Source organism: Echeneis naucrates, chromosome 14 (genome assembly GCF_900963305.1).
Source record: "Echeneis naucrates chromosome 14, fEcheNa1.1, whole genome shotgun sequence".
Classification (NCBI taxonomy): domain Eukaryota; kingdom Metazoa; phylum Chordata; class Actinopteri; order Carangiformes; family Echeneidae; genus Echeneis; species Echeneis naucrates.
This window is the reverse complement of record NC_042524.1, coordinates 19680784-19702840: the sequence shown is the minus strand read 5'-3', so window position 1 is coordinate 19702840 and position 22057 is coordinate 19680784. Positions and strand designations below refer to the sequence as shown.

The 22057-nt window shown below is 40.5% G+C and overlaps 1 protein-coding gene across 1 annotated transcript in view; it reads right to left on the bottom strand.

Moving 5' to 3' along the window:
- The window catches only part of robo3 (roundabout, axon guidance receptor, homolog 3 (Drosophila)), an 81829-nt gene that overhangs the window by 22571 nt on the left and 37201 nt on the right, over positions 1 to 22057 (bottom strand). The window contains exons 3-10 of the mRNA XM_029518934.1: positions 20140 to 20297; positions 19426 to 19546; positions 17640 to 17778; positions 16746 to 16873; positions 15243 to 15254; positions 6324 to 6448; positions 3202 to 3373; positions 1310 to 1515 (exon numbers count right to left, since the gene is read on the bottom strand). Of these exons, the coding sequence (XP_029374794.1) occupies positions 1310 to 1515; positions 3202 to 3373; positions 6324 to 6448; positions 15243 to 15254; positions 16746 to 16873; positions 17640 to 17778; positions 19426 to 19546; positions 20140 to 20297 (1061 nt within the window). The remainder of the gene's footprint in view (positions 1 to 1309; positions 1516 to 3201; positions 3374 to 6323; positions 6449 to 15242; positions 15255 to 16745; positions 16874 to 17639; positions 17779 to 19425; positions 19547 to 20139; positions 20298 to 22057) is intronic.

The window sequence follows — 22057 nt, the reverse complement described above, 5'->3', positions numbered from 1 at the left end:
TAACATAAAATACAAAGGTGTAAAAATCAGAAGGTGGGTCTAACATGATACTGAGAGACTATAACACGTCACTTCACTGAAGACCCCTCTTATTTGTCAATATATATTTTAAACTCTGGCCAAAACTAAGACATTTTGAAAACAAAATTAGCTATTTGGACCAAAAGCAAACAATTATTAAATAATAATTATGTTACACTATATATGCAGTCATCCTGGCCTGGGGCCTTGATGTGCGGATGGACTAGCAACCTGTTCAGGGTGTACCCCGAAGTGAAGAATGAGTGAGAGGCAGTAGTTCACGCTGACATATGTAGAGTCATATTTCCTGTGATTTTGTGATCTCCAAACCCATAAACATCTTTATGTCTGTCACAAAGCTGCATCTGTTCATGTCCGTGTGAATCTGATCAGACTGAACCAGACTCTACAGAGCACTTCAGACGTAGAGCTTGACAGCTTCAAATGGCTTCCAGAACGGGAGTACAACATCCAAGTTGGTGCTCTCAGCTGTCAAATCGTTCGTTTATTCCCACAGGACCTGATGACAGTGTAAGATGTACTTTAGGCTTCTGACTCCTGACTGTTTCGGCTTCTACCCTCTCACCCAGCCTCCTGCTCCTCTCTTATTCTCTTGCTCTTGGTCATTCTGTCTTCACTTACACTGATGTGTTGAGGATTTAATTACAAGTCTCAGCGATCGTTAATCATTGAGAACCCACAATCAATTAATGTAAGAGCCTCCTTCAGTCTCGCTGAGGCTGCGGTGACCTCAGGTGCTGGTGTTACCCAGGAGGGAATTCTGGGCAGAATGGATTTCATTAGCATTGAGTTAGATGGCTCTAACGACTGCTAATGGCCTCACACACTCATTATCATGGTGATCACGCATCACCTATGCCGTTTAGTTACATTCCAGCTCCTCTCCACTTCTCATAAAAACTCATCATTTGAGCTGGCTGTAAAAAATGTCCTCTGTTTAAGTGCTTCACACTGACCTGAAAGTTCAAACTGCGCTGTTTTATCATGTGGGGTGTGTTTATCTTGGGTGACTGCATCACGTTTGATGTGCAAATAGTGATGCATGTGTGTGGTGAATGTATTTTAATGAGTTCGCTGAAAGGTGAGGTGGCATGGATTTAAGTTATAATAATAAAGAGTAAGTAATAATAAATGCCTAATAAATAAGATTTGAAGTTGAAGATCATCACAACAAAGTGTTGCATTTAAAAGGCAGGAGAAGAAGGTTTTCACGACCAACAGACTGTAACTGGAGTTAATTTGAGCTTAAACCTTCTCATTTAAATACCTGGAGGTTGGTGATTTGGAAAGTGCCATTTTCCATCAAGCTGATTCGACCGTCATTTCCCAGGATCCTCTGGCCATCTTTCTCCCACTGGATGCTGGGTATGGGATTGCCCATGATGTGACAGTGTAGCTGGGCAGTTGCTCCTGGAGCTAAGGTGTGATTGGCTGGCCCCTGACGGATGATGGGAGGGATACGGTCCGAGGGCGCTGCAGTGACCAAGAATAAAGTCAGATCTCACCTTGGTTTGAGCTTCTTATCACTGCTGTTATTTAAGATTTGTGAAGAATGAGTGATGGGAGTGTTTGCCCATACATCACCAATCAGACAAGGACCACAACCATCTAAAACTTAGCTGTGAGACATGCATCCAAAATCTAACTACCCTTGGCTTGAAAAAAAAAAAAAAAATCATTATCCAGCAGCCTGGCAGTCGACCTTGTGCTGTTTAATTGGCTTTTATTAGTCTCATGTTAAAAATGGCAGTATTGTTAATGCAAACCTTCCAGCTATCCTAATGGTAGAAGGACATCGACTCTGAGAGACCCTCAGGTCAGCCTGTCTCTGGTCCTGTCCCAGTTCAATATGTAAATTGATGACATAGATTTGACATAGATTTAAACTTTTAGACGGTTCTTGTGATCAGTGCAAACAGCAATGGCACAATAGAATATTGCATTTAAAAATGATATTGTACCTAAAATATTAAGTGCTTTGCTGAATAGCCCTTGGTATACAATGTTAAAATAGATCAATCTATTATGTTGCCTATTCATCAGTTTCATGTTTGATATGCTTCTTGTTCACCACTAATCTACAATGTGGTAGAGTTTATGATCCCATCAGAGATTCATCTGACCATTCCCAGATTCATATTGCAGCAAGGCAAGTCCAAACACAAAGTAAGCATGGTAAAGAACTTCTAGCCCCATCAGGCTTCAAACACACACATGCACATCCCTCTGAGGTGTTGTTATGCTTTCACTAGACCCTCGAGTCCCACTTTCTTCCTAAGAAAAATCACCCACAAATTCATGAATGCATATGGCCATTCTCCACGCCTGTAGGTCTGTAGCTGTGATTTTATTTTTCCAAACAAAGCTCCTGAATCACAATGATGGAGGAAAACAACCTCAACCTCCTCAATTTCTCACTCTTGTAATGTCATCAAGATACCCGAGACCAAGAAAAAGCACAAATCAACGGAGGAGTTAGTATAGACGGAGTATAGACAGAACAAAATGCCCGTTTACTCCCTTGAATGGGAGGTGGTTGCAGTGAGGGAGAGGGTGGGGGGTATATGTTGCGGCTGGGTTATTTGCATATAGCTACCACCAGTAGTCCCTTTTGATTACATCAGATAAGAACTCCTGCTGTTCACTCGTTTGAGGGGGAAGGATTTTTAATTTGAGGCAATTTTTTGAAGGGGCTTTGAATGCATGTGGGTGCACAGGTGGGGGCAGATTGTAAGAAATAATTAATCAAAAATGCAGCTGAGGTTCAGTTGAAAGACTGGCAGTTTTTTTTATTTGTTTTAGAAGGGTTGCATTTAGACGAGTGTTAAAATGCACACATGGAGTAAATGTCATGACATAACTTTGTCCTCCAGTTTGCAAAGAGAAGTTTCACATTAGCAATAATTATTAAATTTGAAGGTGAAACTGCATTCTGAGAATATACATTGGTATCAGTAGCAAATGCTCTGATCAACCATAATCAAAGGCAGTAAATAATATATAACCGTGGAGAGGTCAACAGTGAGACAAGAAGAACAGAAAGATAAGTAGGTTCAATCTCTCTTAGTCTTCACTGTGTAATAAGTTTTCTGTGCTTGTACAGATTGATTGATTAAACAGTTTTGTGCGTTTGTGTTTGTGTGTATTTACATCACTCACCGCTTTCCACCTCAAGCAGGGCTTTAGTCAGGATGCTGCCAGCCACGCTGATGGCTTGGCAGATGTAGTAGCCAGAGTCTTTAACTTGTACATCAGTGATGGTTAGCTCGCCGCTCAGCGACACAGAGAAACGACCCGACTGTGACGGCTCCTGGATTGGGAACAGCAAGATCTGGAGAAGAAAGAAAAGAAAATCATCCTCTTGTAAAAAAAAAAAAAAAAACCCAAAAAAACAAAAAGGAAACAAATAATAATTATAAAAAATCGGGTCATCTGGACAGCAGGTTTTATGACCTCATTGCTAGGTTTTGAGCAACATTTACTGGTTGCAGTGATGATGACAGGCATAAATGCAAAAAGGCAGCAATCAGGAGGAGGTTGGGATGAATGGATGGGTCAACAAAACACAGAAATATGACCGCGTGTGATTATTGTTATCATGACTAAGATTGTCTAGCATTTAGAAAATGCTTATAGTAACCCAAATCCCCATCTTTTTCTCAACCTAACCAAGATGTAAACATTATTATTATTGTATTACTATGAATAAAAAAGAGGAAAGAGCTGAGTAAAAGCACCCAGAAAGTGTTTTCAGTACCCAACTAAAGCTGTCACAACTGTGTTGTGAGTGAATTTTGCAGCCATACACAATATCAATCCATAAATGTGGCTCTCATGAGTGTTCAGGGATAAGAGCTTTTATGAGCTTCTGTTGACATTTTAATTCAGACTGAACAGGTACTTAGTTCACTACAAAATGAAGCTGCAGCACACAGAGAGAGAGAAGTGACTGACACTGTAATAAATGGTGGATCTTAGCTCATCTCAACACCTTGTACAACAGAGTAAAACATTATCTCCTGGTGCATATAGACAAAGCCACAACAACAGTCAGATCTACTGTCGATCCTGTGTGTGCTCTATGCCTGTAACCAACTCACTGTGGATATCATGTGAACCCTTTTTCCAGTGGAACGACAAGATAAAGTTTAAGACCCTACTATATGACACAGATAATACAGCAAACCAAGAATACTTCTAACCAGTGCTGGAACTGTAATTCAGAAGCCTTTTAGATGCAAAGCCATTTCACAGCAGGCCTGGTAAACAGTTTTTCTCTTAGCTTTCACTTTATATTGAATTCCACCAATCTTCCATCCCTGATTATATCTCCTTCGATTTTTTTTTTTTTTTTTTTTTTGGTCAGAATGAAATTACTGTATGTTTCTTGGGTTTATCACTAAAAGGGATCCACCGTTCCCAACATGCTACCCACATATTTCCTCTCCTCCTCTTCCTCCACACTTTCTCCTTTTTATCTCTCTTTTCCATTCTTGTTCTCCTGCTCCCACACACAAATACTCCAGGCCTCCTCCAATCTCGCTCTTCCCCCTCTAATCTGTACCTGGGAGCCATGCTACAGGCACCCACGCACTCTCATCAGGCCTTTCAGCACATTCCAACAGGCAGCAATGCTTATCATATACTTGCCTCTCTCTCTCTCACACACACACACACACACACACACACACACACATACAGACACAAAGGTTTGAATGCAAACCATACAAGCAACTAATTTTCCCATCATCCACACAGGAATTATTCACCAAAGTGTGAGTCTGTACAGGCATGTATATCTTCAAAAATGTATGTGTTTGCGGATAGGTGGTGTTTGTGTGTGATTCATCTTGCCATGAAACTGTAGGACATAGTGATAAAAGTGAATAATGGCAATGAAGAACATGGCAGGAAGGAGATGCAGGCTCTGTTAAAAGCATATAAACCAGCATGATGACATTACGTGAAGGATTAATTTTTCTTTACACTGAGAGGGGAATTTATATTATTTATTTAAACATCAAAAATAGTGTGAAACTGGCTAAAATTTTCAAGCAAATATTCTAATCCCTCTGTGTTTTATTTAGAAGTTTTAATTTCCTCAAGAGTTTGTTTTTGTAGTTTTAAGAACAGCCATCTCAGAGGAGCTGGTTTTCTGATAAACCCATGGATAACACTGACATTTACTTTGTAGGATTTAGGAAAGGATAGTGGTTATGTGGTTTGAGTATCTTCATTGTCATGGTTGTCATGGCAGGGGAACAGTCATAGACAACTCCGCTTGCTGTTGGTTTCACAACGATCTCCTGTGTTCTGTCGACTCAGAGAAGGCTGTGATTTTCATGCAGTGCGACTGTAAACAACACTTCCATTCAGTGTAAGCAGAAGTGAGCTGCACTCTTTCACTTCAGACTACAGCAGTGAGCATTGCTGAACGGATAACCTTCAACTTTTAAGATCCAGCCTCACTGTGAATAGCATTTTTCTAAGAAGTTCTGACTAAATTTCAAGAATTAACTTCATTTGATATACTGTCTGCACATTAGACTGTTGTCATGGCGAATGTCATTGCTTTATTTGGTCCACATCTTTCATTTGGGCTTGGGCTATCAATGATTGTCATGTGAAATACTCTCAAGGCCAGGTCTTATGTTATCCAAGCAGACCTCAAGTCTAAACTGTTTCTTTATTTCTTTATTTATTTATTTTTGATTATATATTCTCAAAAACTGAAACGGTATATACAGAGAGTATATATAGAGTATATACAGATTATCTTTGGGCTGTGCTGGACAAACAAGTCCGACACATGGAGGCTCCGTGTCACACCTTACAGGACTTTAAAGGATCTGCTGCTAACGTCTTGGAACCAGATACAACAGCACACTTCCAGTGGTCTAGGGGAGTCCAGGCCCCCATGGGTTAGAACTGTTTTGGCAGCAAAAGGGGGGCAAACACAATATTAGGCAGCCGTAATTGTTATGCCTGATCAGTGTGTGTCACACTGACTAAAGATGTTAGGTTGTTGTATATAATGAGTGCTGGCAGAGCTTTGACACCATGAAGCCTGGCACTATGCAACAAGGTGAAGCTGTGTGGTAGTTTGGCCAAAGACATGAACTGAAAAGATGAGAAGAAGAGAAACTACTCTGCGGTTGAGCACAGCTGGGAAAGAATGGCAACCATGATCCATGTTGTATGGTACAACTGGACATATAATGTGTGTGAGACCTTGATTGATCAAATAGACTCGCTCTCACACCTGTGACAGTGCTTCTTACCTGACTGCCTTCTTTCTGCCAGAACACGGCTGGCGGAGGGTTCCCTTTGGTGCCGCAGAGGAAAGTTACAGTGCGACCTGGGGCTGTGATCTGGTCCCGTGGACGGACAACAATCTGAGGGGGCACTGCAATACAGAGAACAGAGAGGAACAATTTAGCAGGTCTCAGCAAAAAAGTCTTTATGTGTCATTTCTTATATGTGTGGGTGCAGTTATGTCTGGGCAATCTGTATTATATGAGTTTAGCCCAGTGAGACTGCCAGCAGTGACACTGAGTTCATTAAGCCACAACAACCCACAGTGATGACAGCAGCTCATAACTGCTAACTCTCTCACTCAAGTTGTCTCTGTTTCTTTATCTCTTACACAAACACACACAGTCAAGCGTTACTGTAACACAGAACAGAACCAATTCTCTGTTGCATTTTCTCACATGCAATTCTTCTGGCATCAGCGTTAAAATATGTTTATCAATTAGTCCACTGTACAGGCAACAAATCAAGGCAATGTTCGCAAAGACCCCTCTATTAAGATTTTTTTTAACACAGAGGCAACAAATTCAAGAGAGCACCCTCTCTGGAGAAGACACCTATTTTTTTATCAACTGCCATAGCACTTACTTTCAACCCTCAGTAAACCATGTTTTAATATTCATTGTGTCCCAATATGCACTTAAGGTTGCAAAGCAATATCTCTTGATTAAACATTTTTAACATAAGAGGATTTTGTGAAACCAGCAAGTGTTTATACACAAGATTTAGTAACCACTGGATTTTTTCAGTTCCTAGTGAGGTACTTCAAATATTGATCAAAACAGATATGAAAGAAGTGGCATAAAAAGCAAACAAATAAACAAACAACAACAACAACAAAATATCAATAAAATCACTATATATTTCTCTGAAGTCAGAGACTGGGAAGTCAGCGCTGAGACAGATGTCACACCTGGAGCTACCGGGGCAACTCCTCACCCTTGTTATTGTTGTCAGTACCAGCTGATAGCAGAGCATTATGTGGTATTTCCTTAAAATGTCCATTGAGAGAGGCTGGAGCGTACTCTGTGTTAGGCTACTGAACAACAGTCACTTCTGTCACTACACAGAGCTGCCATCTTAGATTTTGAGGCCAAGGTTGTGAGGTTTCTGAGCGACAATTGGAAATGTCAACTGCCCAGTTCAAATAAATATCATGCATTGCTTCAGTCCCAAATCCAAAAAACTGGGTATCATAGCTGAAAGTCTTTATTTAATTTAAGACAAGTTCTCTGCTTCCTGACTGGTTCAGAGAGAGCCAGTGAGATCAGAGAGCAGAGGTGAGCACACAGAGCTTAATTTGTTTCCCACTCAACAGGTTGTCTCCTGTAAAAACAAGCACTACTCATCTCCATCTCTATGCCTCTCTTGCTTCCATTAATTACACTCATTAGTCAAAACGAAAAAAGCATAAGAACTGCATGTTGATGCTTCCCTGTGTATTTCTACCACCTCAGTCATTTCTAATCTGCCACAGGCAAATGTTCATGTTTATTCAGATGGACAGGGATGTGACAAAAATAAGTTTTAGTTTCTGGTTTTATTTCTGATTGAGAAGTTACGTATTGGCTACTACAGGCCAGATCTTCTGCTCCTCCCTGACCTTGATTTCATCAGTCATGATTTATTAACCCCACTGCAGATAACTATTGGTTATGTTATGGGTGTAGAAGTAAATCAAAAAGTTCAGTGCAGAACCCACAGGAGCCTAAATTCAGGTTTGTGGGTTACCTCTCTGATCCATGGTACTATGCTAATGAAATGTCTCTGAACATTGATGGAGGGCAGAAGGGAAAAGGAGGCTGTCTCACTTTCTCTTTGCTGTTACATAGCACTCCTTACCCCTGTGTGTGTGTGAGTGTGTGCCTGTTCCTCCACCCAAACACACATCTTTGATTTCTATTGATTTTGTAGCAAGTGACAGGGCTTCCGCCACACAGGGGAGTGTGAATGCATAATGATGCCCTCCACCAGTCGTAATTGATTTCTTATCTTCCCACCTCATCTTCTGCTCCTCTTTTATTCTCAGCCTCAATTAGCTTTAGGACAAACTGAGAGAAAGAGCAGAAGAGTGCATCTGAAAGACACACAGAAAAACAATTATCAGTCAGTATGAGTCAAAGTGAGAAATAAGAATGAATAGACATATCACTTTTTCTTAGGTAAAGATTACAGTTGTACAGAGAAAATTTCTGAATAAAGATACCAAAATCTCCAAAACATGAAATGCCATGCTCAAACCCCTAAGATGCAAAAGCTCTGGTTCTTTCATAAATACAGTCTACCTTTATTTATCACGAATGCTAGCTCTCCAAGTCCCTGCAGCTACTCTGGTGCAGAGTTTAAATAGATCAGAAGTGCCTCAACCAGAGTAATTACAATGAAAAATGCTTACCGACATTAGTAACCTCAGAGGAGAACAGTTTCTACTACATGTAGGAATTTCAGATAAACAGAGAAAAGCTGGAGACTCGGCCGAGCAAGGCAGATGAAATCCACTGATATGAAATGATGGTGCAGAGTCTAGTAAGGGACTGAGAATCCCCAATCTGGAGTACTAAACTCGCCTGCTCCTTGCAATCGCTCACCTCAGATGCGTGTGCAAGCTTCACTTCATGCCCTGCATACAGATTTCTTCCCTACCAGCAGTTTCCTACATCTTAAAGAGTACTTCCATCACAAGCACCCTCACAACTTCACACAGCAGGAGAGGATCTGGGCATTAGCAGCAGGATAAATCACAGCGATGGATGCCTGAGGATGAGGTGGGAAGGGTCACCTCCAAGGATTAAGGATGCAACCCTTTTAACCCTAAAGGTCAAAGCCCAAAGAAGCCCCCAGCATTTGAATTTTAACTTCAGAGTGGAACATGAGTCACCTGTATTTACTACCCAGCCACCTCAAGGATAGACTTACTATGAAGACTGATGCAAGGCCTGAAATATTAAAGAAATACAGTGTAATAGTCTCCTCTTATGTAATGCAACCCCAAGCCAATGCACATGCACATGTGATGAACACACACGAGAAAAGATGCTTTATCAGAGCATTCCTCTAAACAGGCTGACGAAAAATGTGTCAATACCTAAGCATTTCCTCCCCTGTGGTTTATACAGCATCATAACTTTGACCCAAATACATTGGCAGCCTGTCAGGCTATCAAAATGCCATTTTGGTTCACTACACAGCTCTGTCTGGAGAATAACAATGTTTGATTTGAGGAGGGAAGCCAGCATATTGCCTGAGGCTGTAATAAATAATTAGCAATAATGGGTGCACTCGGCGAAACACTGAGCTTTAGATTTAGAGCAAGGAGAAACATTAGCATCTTCACATGGGATGGAAACAGAGAGTAGAATGTAACAGAAAAGCTTAAATATACATGAGAAAAATCAGCAAACAACATCTGCATGAAAGGTACAGTGTTTTGTAATTTGTAATTTTGTTTTCTGGGCTGCTGGCTTTTAAGAATTCTTTCACTATTTTACATGCCAGTAAAAAAATAGAAACTGCCTGCTTATCAAGGACAGTCGTTTTCAACTTTTACGGAATATATAACCAGGTATATGTAAAAACAACTGCACATAAGCCAATAACACGCCAAGAGGGAGGCAAAAATAGATGAGCACTGTGTTAAATTGCCACCACTTTTACGATAAGAAACTGTCAAAGTGAAGGAGGGGAAAGTCTGAGTGTTAAGTGCTCAGTCTCTTTAAATATTTGTGTGTTTCTGTGTGATGAGGACGAAATGTTTCTATTCAAGATGAAAAAAATCCATCAAGCTGAAGACCTCTGGATGGTCCTCACCTTTAAAAATGTTTAAAGTTGGGTAGGCCCACATCAGACTTCAGACCCTGAATGACCAATGACCTGACCAATATAAGTTTCAGGCTTGGTATGATGTACAAAAGTGAACCAGCAGGAATCACCCATCATCAGGATTGCTCGGGTCATTACAAAGTTAATTATTAAAATTGGAAATCAGGGCACAAAACATTTTGAGCTTTCTTTGGTAGGGTTGGATGGATGTCAAGTGGGTGCATTCATAACCTGAAACCATAAACCTTTTCCAAACCCAAAGTGTTTCAGTGGTTGGAGCCAATAACTATGCCTCATTTACCATAGCCATGATCATTCCTTAATCTTGACCATGTCACTAGTCCTGCATCATGATCCAAGGAACTGCAGGGTTGACCAGTATTGCCATTCCAGTCCAGTGACAGCAGTATTGATCAGTTTGAAGGAATGTTTTCTTCAAAAACCTAAAGCAGACGTGTGTCCACTGGCTCAGCTGCATCACCACATGCTGCGCTCTAGCTCACATTAATTAGCATGTAATTTTCTCTGCTGCTACCGTATCAACACAGTGTGTTGCACAATCACACAGCAAAGGCAGACAAAGTGCTTACAACCGAAGCATCTCACACACCACACCCCACCCTCACACTTGACATGTGATTTACAGCAACATACTGAAGCAATCACAGGCAAGGGAAAACAAATGTGCACACACGTACACATACACACTCCCAGTTGGAGTTCCTCTGGGGCCTGCATGTGACAGGCAGCTGTCACAGTCCCACGCTGATGCAGAAGGCATGTTTAACACACTTGCGCTTGAGTAAACACACTTTCTGCCACTGCTGCTGCAGCAGAGCATCAGCTCGATTCTCTCATGACACCTTCACACACACACACACGCATGCATGCACGCAAGTGCACACACACACACACACACACACACACACACACACACCCACGCGCACACACACACACACACACCCACCCACGCGCACACACAAACACACACACACACACACCCACACGCACACACAAACACACACACACACACTTACCTTACCTTTTCTGGTTTCATGTTGAAACTAAGATTGAGGAGGTGGTCATTTCCTGATCATATTGGATTATAGTGGGACCATAAATCATCCAAGCATTTATTTAAGTTCCAGTTGAACCATTGTGCCCAGACCCCCTGCCTATCAGTATGTAAACCAGAGGGCTGGCAATGCTTTAAATAGATTGAGTTAAGTTATAGAAACTGTACCAAAGTGCACAGTGCCAAAGTACTTTCTTTTGCCACAGGTTGAATGAGAAAGTGATTTAATTTCAAAGACATCAAGCGGGATGCCAGTGGGGGAGATGTTAGCAATATTACTTCACAGGAAGAAGGTTCTGCCTATTAAATTCTGGGCCTGGAGCTTTTCTGAGTGGAGCCTGCGTGTTCTCCCTGTGCCTATGTGGTTCCCTTCAGGTTCTCCAGCTTCTTTCCAGGTTAATGGGTGAAGTTAAACAGCCTCTAGACCTGAGTGTGAAGAGCTGTCTGTCTCGTTGGCTCTTGTATTGGCTCTGTGATGGACTGGGAACCTGCCCAGTCTGAATCTCGTCACCTGGGAGTGGACACTGAATGGGTAAGTGGTATGGATGGATGGATGGATGAATTTAAACCTGGTGACTAATCTTAATCATGACTCACAAGTTTCGTGGACTTTTAGCTTAGTAAACTGGTTCCAATAAAAAATAGCACAATAGTGGTGTTTGTGTCCATTGGACAATCATAGATGTTGAATTTTTGTTCTTCTCATGGCTCGGCACATCACAAATGAAGGGTTGAACTGCTGTTTAATGAAAAGATCAATCAACCGGGAAAAAAAAGAACAATAACACAGTTTTACATAATAAAAGAAAAACTGCTTAAACATAACAATTTGACATCATTGTTTATTGTGGCCGGACTATATCAAGACATTATATTTTGAACATTGCCCAAGACTACTGTTTAGTTAACCTTCCTTACCCAGTTTCTTTCTTTACCCACTACTGCAAACAGAGAGAGGTTAAGCCTCAAGTAAACCTCAAGTAAAAAGCATGCGCACTGACAAATTTTTCAAATTTCCTCTTGCGCTGTGGAAAAAATTGGATATAGTTTTAGAAAGAAAAATACTACAAGGGTAAATTTGGATTTAATTTAAGTGAAGGTTTATTTGGTTACAGTGTAAATGGCCTCCTCTTGCCCTATTCCTGATCATTATCAACTAGAATGCTTAACGTGTTGAGAGCCATTGAATAGACCAATTCCTTATTCTGACTGGTGTCAGAAAGAAATCATTGCCAACTATATGTTCCAAAAAATAAAAGGTTTCAGATGAAAAGGAAAATGTTCCTCCTTCTGCCATCATGAAAACATCCACTGCATATCTGTGATGTCTTTTGGCACATTCAATTTTTTCAACCCATGAACTGGCCCTTCATCTCAATGATTGACTATAACAAATCTTCACATCCCTTTGATTCAAGAGAGAATCCACGTTCAGGGATTGGCTTAATTTTTCAGCCCAAGCGTCAATGTCCACTTCTATACACAGCACTTTATTCAAGCTTTTCAATGAAAGGAAAACAAACTCAAGACTCAATAGAAAAAAGGCAATAACTGGTTAAAACTGTTAATTATAAACTGTGGCGCAGTCACAGGCTTCTGTATTTCACACATTTGACTCCACTCTGTTAAAGAGAACTGTCACTCTAATGGACATGAATCTGTTGATGTCCTCTGCCAATATGCATCATGGCTTAAAGGGTCATTTCATCCCTCTCCCTCGGCCTGCCTACACATATGTAGAGTAAGAATTAGGCAAAAAGGATGAAATTTTAAAACTGATGTGAACTTTTAAAGCATTAAGTGCCTTTCATGAATTTATACAAAAGAGCCACAAAAACAAGACTCTCCAAACACACAGGCCCAGTTAAAGCTAATCTTTGTTGTGTTACCTAATCCATAGCAGAAACCCATCGTTTATAGTCCTTTTGACAGTGGAAACAAAATGTGCCTGGCTGTTGATTTCTCACACACCTTTTTTTTTTCCTTCCTCTTCTGGAATACCACTTAGATACACTGCAACTAGGGTGACCAGACGTCCCACAAAATTTGTAACAGTCCCGAAATTAAAGTAGTTCCCGAATCCCGAATCCTGCCCCAATTGTCCCAAAAATCACACTAGAATAGAGTCTGGAGTTATTTCCTGATAAAACATAAAAACTGATCATGGTGGTTGAGTCGTCCTGCAGCTAACTCCCTCCAGCTGCACATTAGCTGCAGCAGCTTGTACATGAATTATGGGTGTTGTAGTTGTGTACAATTGTGGCGCGAATTCTCAAATAATTTTCATTCATTCATTCATCGTTAACATGCAGTCTGGTGTCCCAGGACCCGAGCAGGTTGAAGCTAAAAATTATAAAAGACTCTGCAGGCACTGGGAGGAGTGGGGAGATAAATACAAATGGCTTACTGCAGCCTTATGCGATACAAACAAAGCATTTTGAAAAGTTTGTAGGAAAGAATTAGGAGTTTCCCACGGAGGAGAGTCGGACATCAAGCTGCATGCTAGCAGCAAGCAGCATAAAATGAACAGCATGACTGTAGAGACCAACATGTTGGTGTCATCCTTCTTCAAGCGGGAGGATGACTCCATGTATAATAAAATAGCTGCCACTGAACTGACTTCCATGTTCCACTGCGTGACCCACCAGCAGTCATACAGATCGCTTGACTGTACTATGAAGCTAACTAGCAAACTATACTCTGATTCAACTATAGCTAAACACATCAGCTGTGGTCGCACAGAATCAGAGGCACTTGTCATAAGCGTACTTGCACCCCTCGCATCTGACTTCACCCAGAGCCTTGAGCCTTGAGCCCCCCCCCCCACTATTACAGTGTTTTTGTATTTTTCTGTTTTGCAATACACAAAGGAAGGGCCCTGTGCTGCCTTCTCATTCACAGTTTTTATTCATTTAATCAGAAAAATTCTAACAATATATGTGGAAATGAAATCATGCCCACACGGTTTGGAGTTACATGATTAGTTTGTCAGCCTCTATATAATGCTGTTCCATCAGGTAAATAACACTTATGAAACCAATATTTTTCACAGAATGTTTTTCCAGGGAAATTAAATTGTCGTTGAGCATGGTTGTGATTAATCGGCGTAAGACTGAAAGACTTCTACAGTCCTTTCATTTCTTTTTATTCTTCTTAATTAAAGGTCCTTGGTGTTAACAGGGGAATTTTCTTTTGGAGTAATGGAGAGCTCCATCTTGATGAGCTAAAATTGAGTGTTGTTCTGGAGCCTGCTTCAGGCATTTCAAGAGAAACTAAATGCTGACTCTCCTCTGGGCATGGGACCAAGTTCAATAATATTGAATATTGCAATATTTCTCAGAGGTGGTATAGTGAGAGTGGTTGGCAATGGTGCCTCACAGCCAGAAAGTTTTTTGTTCGAACCCCGTTTGGGGGCTTTCTGTGTGGAGTGTGCATGTTCTCCCTGTGACTGTGTGGATTCTGTGGCTTCCTCCCACAGTCCGAAGAAATGCAGGTTATTAGCAGGTTATTAATTGGTGATTAAAAAAATCCAATACTATGCACTTCCTTCTCTCTACCATATTATATAGCTTGATATTTGCACTGGACTGCACTGGCAATAAGAGCCTAATAATTTTTTTCCTTTTAACCTTTACTATCTCAACTTTTTATCTAATATCATCATTATATTCTTATTGATTTATAATATTACCTTCAATTTATTTCACCTTGTATTCTTTTCCTTGTATTTCCATGTGTTTGAGTGTGCATGCTGTAAATATACAAAAGTATATTGTATGTCTTTCTGTAAATCCACCTCATTTATGTTCTACTCTTTAAAACAGTTAAAGGTGCTGTAGAAATATACTTATTATCCAACAGAAAGCCAAAAATGGTGGTGCATGTGCTCTACAGCTCACTCTTGTGTGTTAAGTCTCTCTCTTTCACTCACACACACACATACACACACCTTCATACGCACGCATGCAAATATGGGATGAAATCAAATACTTACTGGATGGGCCGGCTGCAAGAGATGGATGCAGAAAATGGGCAGAAAAAGAAAAAAGGGAACAGAAAGATGAATGAGAATGAGATGATCAGCGTATGATGAACAGTGATACTGGCTGACAAAACAGGACAAGAGTGAAACTCCGAAGCACCATAGCCACCCAGATCTATTTAAAATGAATAATAACATAATTTAGCTGAAGGGATGGGCTGATTTAAATAAAGTGGTCCCAGCATAGGGGAGCAGAAGATGATGAGGAGGAGGAGCTGAAGGTGGATTACAGGTGATGATAAGAGGTTGTGTTTTGATTGATCTGTGGTTTTTCTGCACTACATGGTGCTTCTAGTGTGTGTGTGTGTGTGTGTGTGTGTGTGTGTGTGTGTGTGTGAGTATGTGTGTCTGTGATGTATTCCTATTACCCTTAATAATTTGGCTGTGTGCACCAACCCACAATCAATTTCCATTTCCCTAACAGCTGCTGCTGGGAATGACTTCTTCATTGTTCTACAAAATTTTATTAGTAAATTGAGTTTGTGCATGTGCAAGACAGTGTGTGTGTGTGCCACCACTTGCTCCAACATATTCCCTGTGTCTGTTTATCAGTGTTTGTGGATGTAGGATGTGAGCGTACACTAGCTCACTCCATAATCAACTGTTACAGGGTAAAACTCTAAATATTTCCTTTTTTTGACACCAATGGCAGATTTCCCATCAGAGCCCCTGTTTTCAGAGGGACTCATACTAAGGGAATTTTACAGTTTTTTGTTTTGTTTTTTTTTTGTTGTTTTTTTTTATCTCAGTTCTCCAGACGAATAACAAGGCAAAGCTTGAAAGTAAATTTCTTTACTTTTTCAGTGTATTTTCTTTTTTTCAGACGTCTAATGGACATCCTCTTCTGGTGCTCAACTCTGGGACATTTGATGTTAACATTCTATATGTTCTTAAAGATATGTAAATGCAGAGTAAATGGACTCAGTGGGAAATTTTGCACAAAAGCAACATAATGTTGGTTTTCGTCAAAAGAGAGAATTAAAGGAGACAGCATGCTGGTAGGTGAGCTGTGGGCATTTTGTAATACATCACTGCAAGGCTGTCCATCTGTGCAAACAATTGCTCATGTATTCAGTGTAAAAATCCAGTTCTTTTTTATTTTAATCACAGGCAAAACACCCTGCCAGTGCAAAAATATCCCCACTAAAGTTTGAATTGTTTCATGATATGTATGTTTTGTTTTTTTGGCAGCGGGTTTCTACTTTTCTTTTGTCAAGAAAACTGCCCTGTATTCCCCTGTTTTTGCATTATTCTCATTTTATAGTATTTATATTATCACATGATTTTCCTAAGAGAGTTTTTACACATTTTACAAATCATTTCATTCTTATTCATTCTCAAAGAGCGAAACACCAGCTGCTGACAGTGCTTCACTTTCAGTACTGGTATACTTTGTTTAAGTCTTTCTGGGGCATATTTTTGTGTGTTTGTGTGTGTAGCGAGGTGATGTCTCACCGTGCACTTGAAGGGCTCCCGAGGCTTCGGCTTTGCCAACACTGTTCTCTGACACGCAGGTGTAGGTGCCCTCGTCTTCAGCTCGCACTTGAGTCAGGCGCAGGCTATTGTCGCTGCGGATTTCAAATCTGGAAAGATATTTGACACTTAAGATTTAGCAGAAAATGCTATGTATCGGTGTCATGGAAATCTTAACAAAAACTGTAAGGTTCACTAAAGCTCTGGGGAAAGTAAAAATCTAACAGAAAATGTGGCGCATGGCTTGTCATAACATCTGAAAGATCTCGAGTATAGTTGGCAAACAGACATGGTGAAGGTCTTTTAAAAAGCCACTTCTTGCAATCTAAGCAGCTGCGTGCGTGGTGGACACGAACACTGGAGACAGAGCTGTCACATACAGCTTCAAGCATTGGTCAAAAGAAATCTCCATGAGTTGGACCTGAATAGCTACAGAATAAGATGGGAACATCTGACCCTATTTGCCCTGAGGTGCAATTAAAGCTTCATCCAATCAAATCGACAAAGTGTTAGAGTGATTCTCACAGCACAGTCAGCATTAGTCTGCAAGAGTGTCACAACCTCTAGCACAAACTACCACGAACTACCAGCACCACATGAGACAGAGGAGTCCTGTCCTGTCTCAACAGCACATGGACAGCTGCTAAACAAATGTCTTCCTCTTTATTAGGGTAACCGTCTCTGTGCCTCTTCCTGTTACTAGCACATGCTGCTGCCTCGTACTGACTGCAGTGTCATAAATGATACAGTATACATTGTGAGCAGTGCTGGACTGTCTGTATTATTAGTGTAGCTTGGTAGTGAAATGAAATATACTGCTGAGTACTGCCCCGCCACCCAGCATGTATTGTTAGTATGATGACACCAGGCTCATACCTGCCACGGGGCAGCTCTCCCTCCTCTCTACGCCAGCGAACAGTGGGAGTGGGGTCTCCATGCACCTCGCAGAAGAAGTCCACTGTGTCATCTGCTAGCACCACCTGGTTCACCGGCTGTTTGGTGAACACCGGCCTCTCTGGAAAAAAAAGAGGGAGAAGGAGGGCCGAGGATTGAACGTGCTTGTTGTACAACTTCCTAATTGCATCCTGATTTTTCAGATTTGTCAGCAGATTAGAAAAACTCTCTGTCATGAAACCAGATGAGCAGACAAAGTTGGAATTCAGGCAAAAACTATTGAGGTAAAATCATTAGGGAAAAGAATAGAGACGTGAATAATGGAGTGCATGAGTTTAAGTGGCGATGGAATGCTTTTTGGTGTCCATGTTTATGGATTTGCATCTTACCTATTTCCTAGGCGTGACACATCAAAAACACACAGTAAAATACCTGTTGATGACATATTGACATCATACTAAAAATATCACACAAAACTACCATCCACCATAGGATAATACCATAGTCATATTATCCAAGCCTTTTGGCAGCTGCATGAAGAGACGGAAATATTTTAGAGATGCTTATTGTCAAAAACAAAATGATAATGAATTTATAATGAAGAGGAATTGAACCTTCAGGTTTCCCATAAACTCTGTCTGTGCAGAGCTGCTGTAGTAACGCACAAGAGACACAGCTATTGCAAACATATGTTTTTCTGCAGCAGATCAGCAGCAACAGCTGCGACACACAATCCATGCACCCAGTATATCTACGGAGTTAAGCAGGATGAGAAAGCTGACGTCCACTGCATTGCATCAGAGCACACTGAGTCTAAATATTTGTTCTGTGCCTCAGCTGAGCCTTAGGGGTTTATTACCAAAGCTTTTCCCAGATAACACAAGCACAGGATCAAAACCCAGACATATGCAGGAACTGTTGATCGGCCTCATTATTTTATCATTAGCAATATTTATCAAAAAATGTGGTTTCATGCAGGAGAGACTGAAAAGATCTAAAACCAATGTAAGAAAACCTAACATTAGCAAACAAGAAGCTATTGTGTCATTGATGAAGTATGACAACACAGAACCAATATCACTGACACACAATATGTTCAGAGACACAAATATAGTGTGTAAGGTCTTATCAAAATCATAACAAATTTTAAGTGAAAGAAATTAGTGCAGGCTGGCTGCACTAATTGCAGACCTCACAGATTGCAATGCTATTAAAGATATGGAAAGTGTCAGCCCGTGGATGTTCATAAATGAATAAATAAGTACTCTGCCTGCTGGGTTTTGGTTTACTGCTAGAGCACAATACACAGAAGGAATAGCATCTGGATGGTAGTGGTGAGGATGAGGGGACTGGTGTGGCTTCAAAGAATATATCAATTTTCCATCTGTTTCCTGGGATCAATACGTATTTAGCCTGTGCTGCTGTTGCACTGAGAGTAAGACAAGGAATCAGAGAGGAGAAACATGGGGGAGAGGTCAAGAGAGCAAAGCAAAGGGCAGCTGGAAGGGAAACATTCATCTTCTCTTCCTACAATATCAGCTGGAGAAAGGAAAGAGCAACCCAAACTAGCTAAATCCAGAAAATAGGACTGAAAAGAAAAGAGTACATGTGCTTTCTATAAACGCTATTACAAATGATCAATGGGGTCAATGGGAGGAAGGTAATCCATTCCTTTATTTTTAGTCCGATAAAGGAAACTTCAACCATTGTCATCATAAGTTAATTGCTTCTGAAACATGTAAAAATAAAGAATGGCAATGTAACTCACCAAAGACTACCAGTTCTGCTGGATCGCTGTCTTTTTCTCCAACCATGTTGGTACCAACACAAACATACATCCCAGCATCACTCTTCCTGGTATTGGAAATCATCAGCTTGCCTCCTCGAATCTAAAAATGGAGGAGGAGGATGAGGAAATGTGGGCAGATTGAGGTTGTAAACAGGATATTGAGGCATATTAGTTAAGGGAGGAGCCACTCCATCACGTTCGGTGTGTGTCATGACGGATGGCCCCTATGGTAGTTTTTACACCGATTGACAATGAGTCTGCCCAGGCCAATCACCATAGAAAAATCTTCTACTCACTGTGTGATAAATAGCTCGAGTGAATCATTGTTTGATGATATGTTTGCTACCAAATGATTATGTTTTGCCAGCTGTTAATAAGCTGCTTCTATAAGGTGGGTATGTTTTGTGGAACAATCTTCAAGGGTTAAATAACATTGCACTATTGTAAGTCATTAGTAGTTTGCCTTCCAAATAAAAACTCTGGATTGGTCCTGAATCAAAGGTTTTCATCAATCATCAAAAGTCAATATATTCCATGATGGTAATCGAAAGTGTGACCCAGGAACTGTACAAACCTGATTTTCTGTCCTCTTTTAATAAAATATAAAATAAATAGAAGTGTTTAAAGACTTGTTTGACTAGATGATTTGTTTTGATTTTTCAACTCTTTATCACAGCTATAAGCCAAACTCACAGTAACCCTCTCATCTCGATCATTGACTCGAATGTTGTTTCTCTTCCAGGAGATGGTGGGCTCAGGGTGACCTCTGGGGGGGATGCATTCCATGACGGCCGGTTCACCCGCTGCTACCACAACATCACTAGGGGTCTGACGGAAGTCGTCTCTCAGAACTGGAAAAAGGAGGAAAGGTGAAGAGTGATTTTTAGACTGAGCATAAGCCTGTTTGTTGTCAATACTGTTTCATACAGCAATGCCACCAATCCTGCTGACATTTAACTTGGTGAGAATGCCATGTCATCTTACTAGGTAAGATCCCACTCCACCACCATAAAAATGCAGATAATCCATTACTGTTAGAGCAGATAAACACAAAGGATGACAGGATATTGATACTGTATATCAGAGTTTAACTGTGAGGATGTGTCCCTAAGTTTTTAATGGATTTTGTCTCATCATAGGCCATCAATAATGAAGGGTCTTGAAGATAACATACACATTGAGCAAATAATTTTTTCAGTCTGATTCCCCAACCTACAAACACGCACGCACATTAATACACTTGGATATGGAGTCAAGAAAACAAGTGACCATTGAAACAAGTACCTCAGAGGTAACAGCAAGAAGTATCTCTGATTACTACATCCAGAGAATAACTCCCTTTGTTTTTCTTTCTTGAAGTCTACTCCTAAAACATTAGGTGTATATTAGCCCCCACTGTCAGATTACAGGTGATGGCGGATGGTTTAGTAGTCTAGAATGGTGCCGTGACAACGCCATTCTATTAGGAACAGGTTAATGGCCTGCAGGCCAAACTCTAAGCCACTTCAGAGATTTACAGATGGGATAAACCAGTGAGAGGGTTTCTATGGCCTTCCGATCTCGTCCTGAATGTCTCCAAAAAGCTGGTCTCACTGATCTGAAAGGCAGATCTCACAATCTTTCACATCACAGTCTCTCCTTGGGATTTATTCAGAAACTTCCAAAGTCAAGGAGCAAGTCTTTCAAAATAGCATTGGGGGGAGGGAGTCGGTGGGGGGTTAGATTTCTAAAAAGGTTTCTCAGAGTTCAGAACTCATGCTATGGGCAGACGTATGTGTGAGCTGGACATCAAGGAGCTGTAAATGATTTATTGATGTAGGAGGATAGCATGACTAGTTTGCATTAATTATGGCAATCTAACTGATGATATCAATATGTTGCAATGATATAATGACAAAGGTTGCATCTCCCCTGAGCATGCAGGAAATGCCACTAATGTCCCAACAATAAACACAGAAATATCTGCTGTTTCACCTTTAAAAGTGCAAATCACGCCAGAAAGCGATGTCATTATTTCCACCAACAGTTTTTCTGATCTTGGCAGCTATTAACAAACCAAAACATGTTAATGCTCAAGCTTCTGTAAAATGTCTTGAACAAACAGTAAGCCTGCAATGATGGGATTTTAAAATGTGTTGTCTAAAGCTTAGTCATACAGATCTGCACTCTAAGACAAACTACTGGAATTATTGATCTTTTTCTACTGATTTATGCATCAGAACATAATTCTTTACTTAAATGTTAACAGCAGAAACATTTACATATTCTGTTGTTCGAGTGTAGATTAGTCTATTATGTGACTGCTCTTTCTGCTATGATTGAGCAGCTGTTTCAATCCCTTTTCTGAGTCAGTATTCGACTTTTACTAGGTGGCAGAGCAGGAAAACCCAGTAAGAATGAAGTGTTACTCATATTCATTAATGTGTAGCTTACTGGTGCTTTTAAACACGTTAATCAAAAAAGGCTTTGGTTCCAACATAAATTTCAAGGACTGTACCTCCCTGTAAAGTCCGGTTTATTAGTCATGTATTTGAATCACTGTTTTTTTCCTTTTAAAATGTGTCCTTAGTTTTTTTTAAATGTTTCCTAGACATATCATGGTCCAACTTTT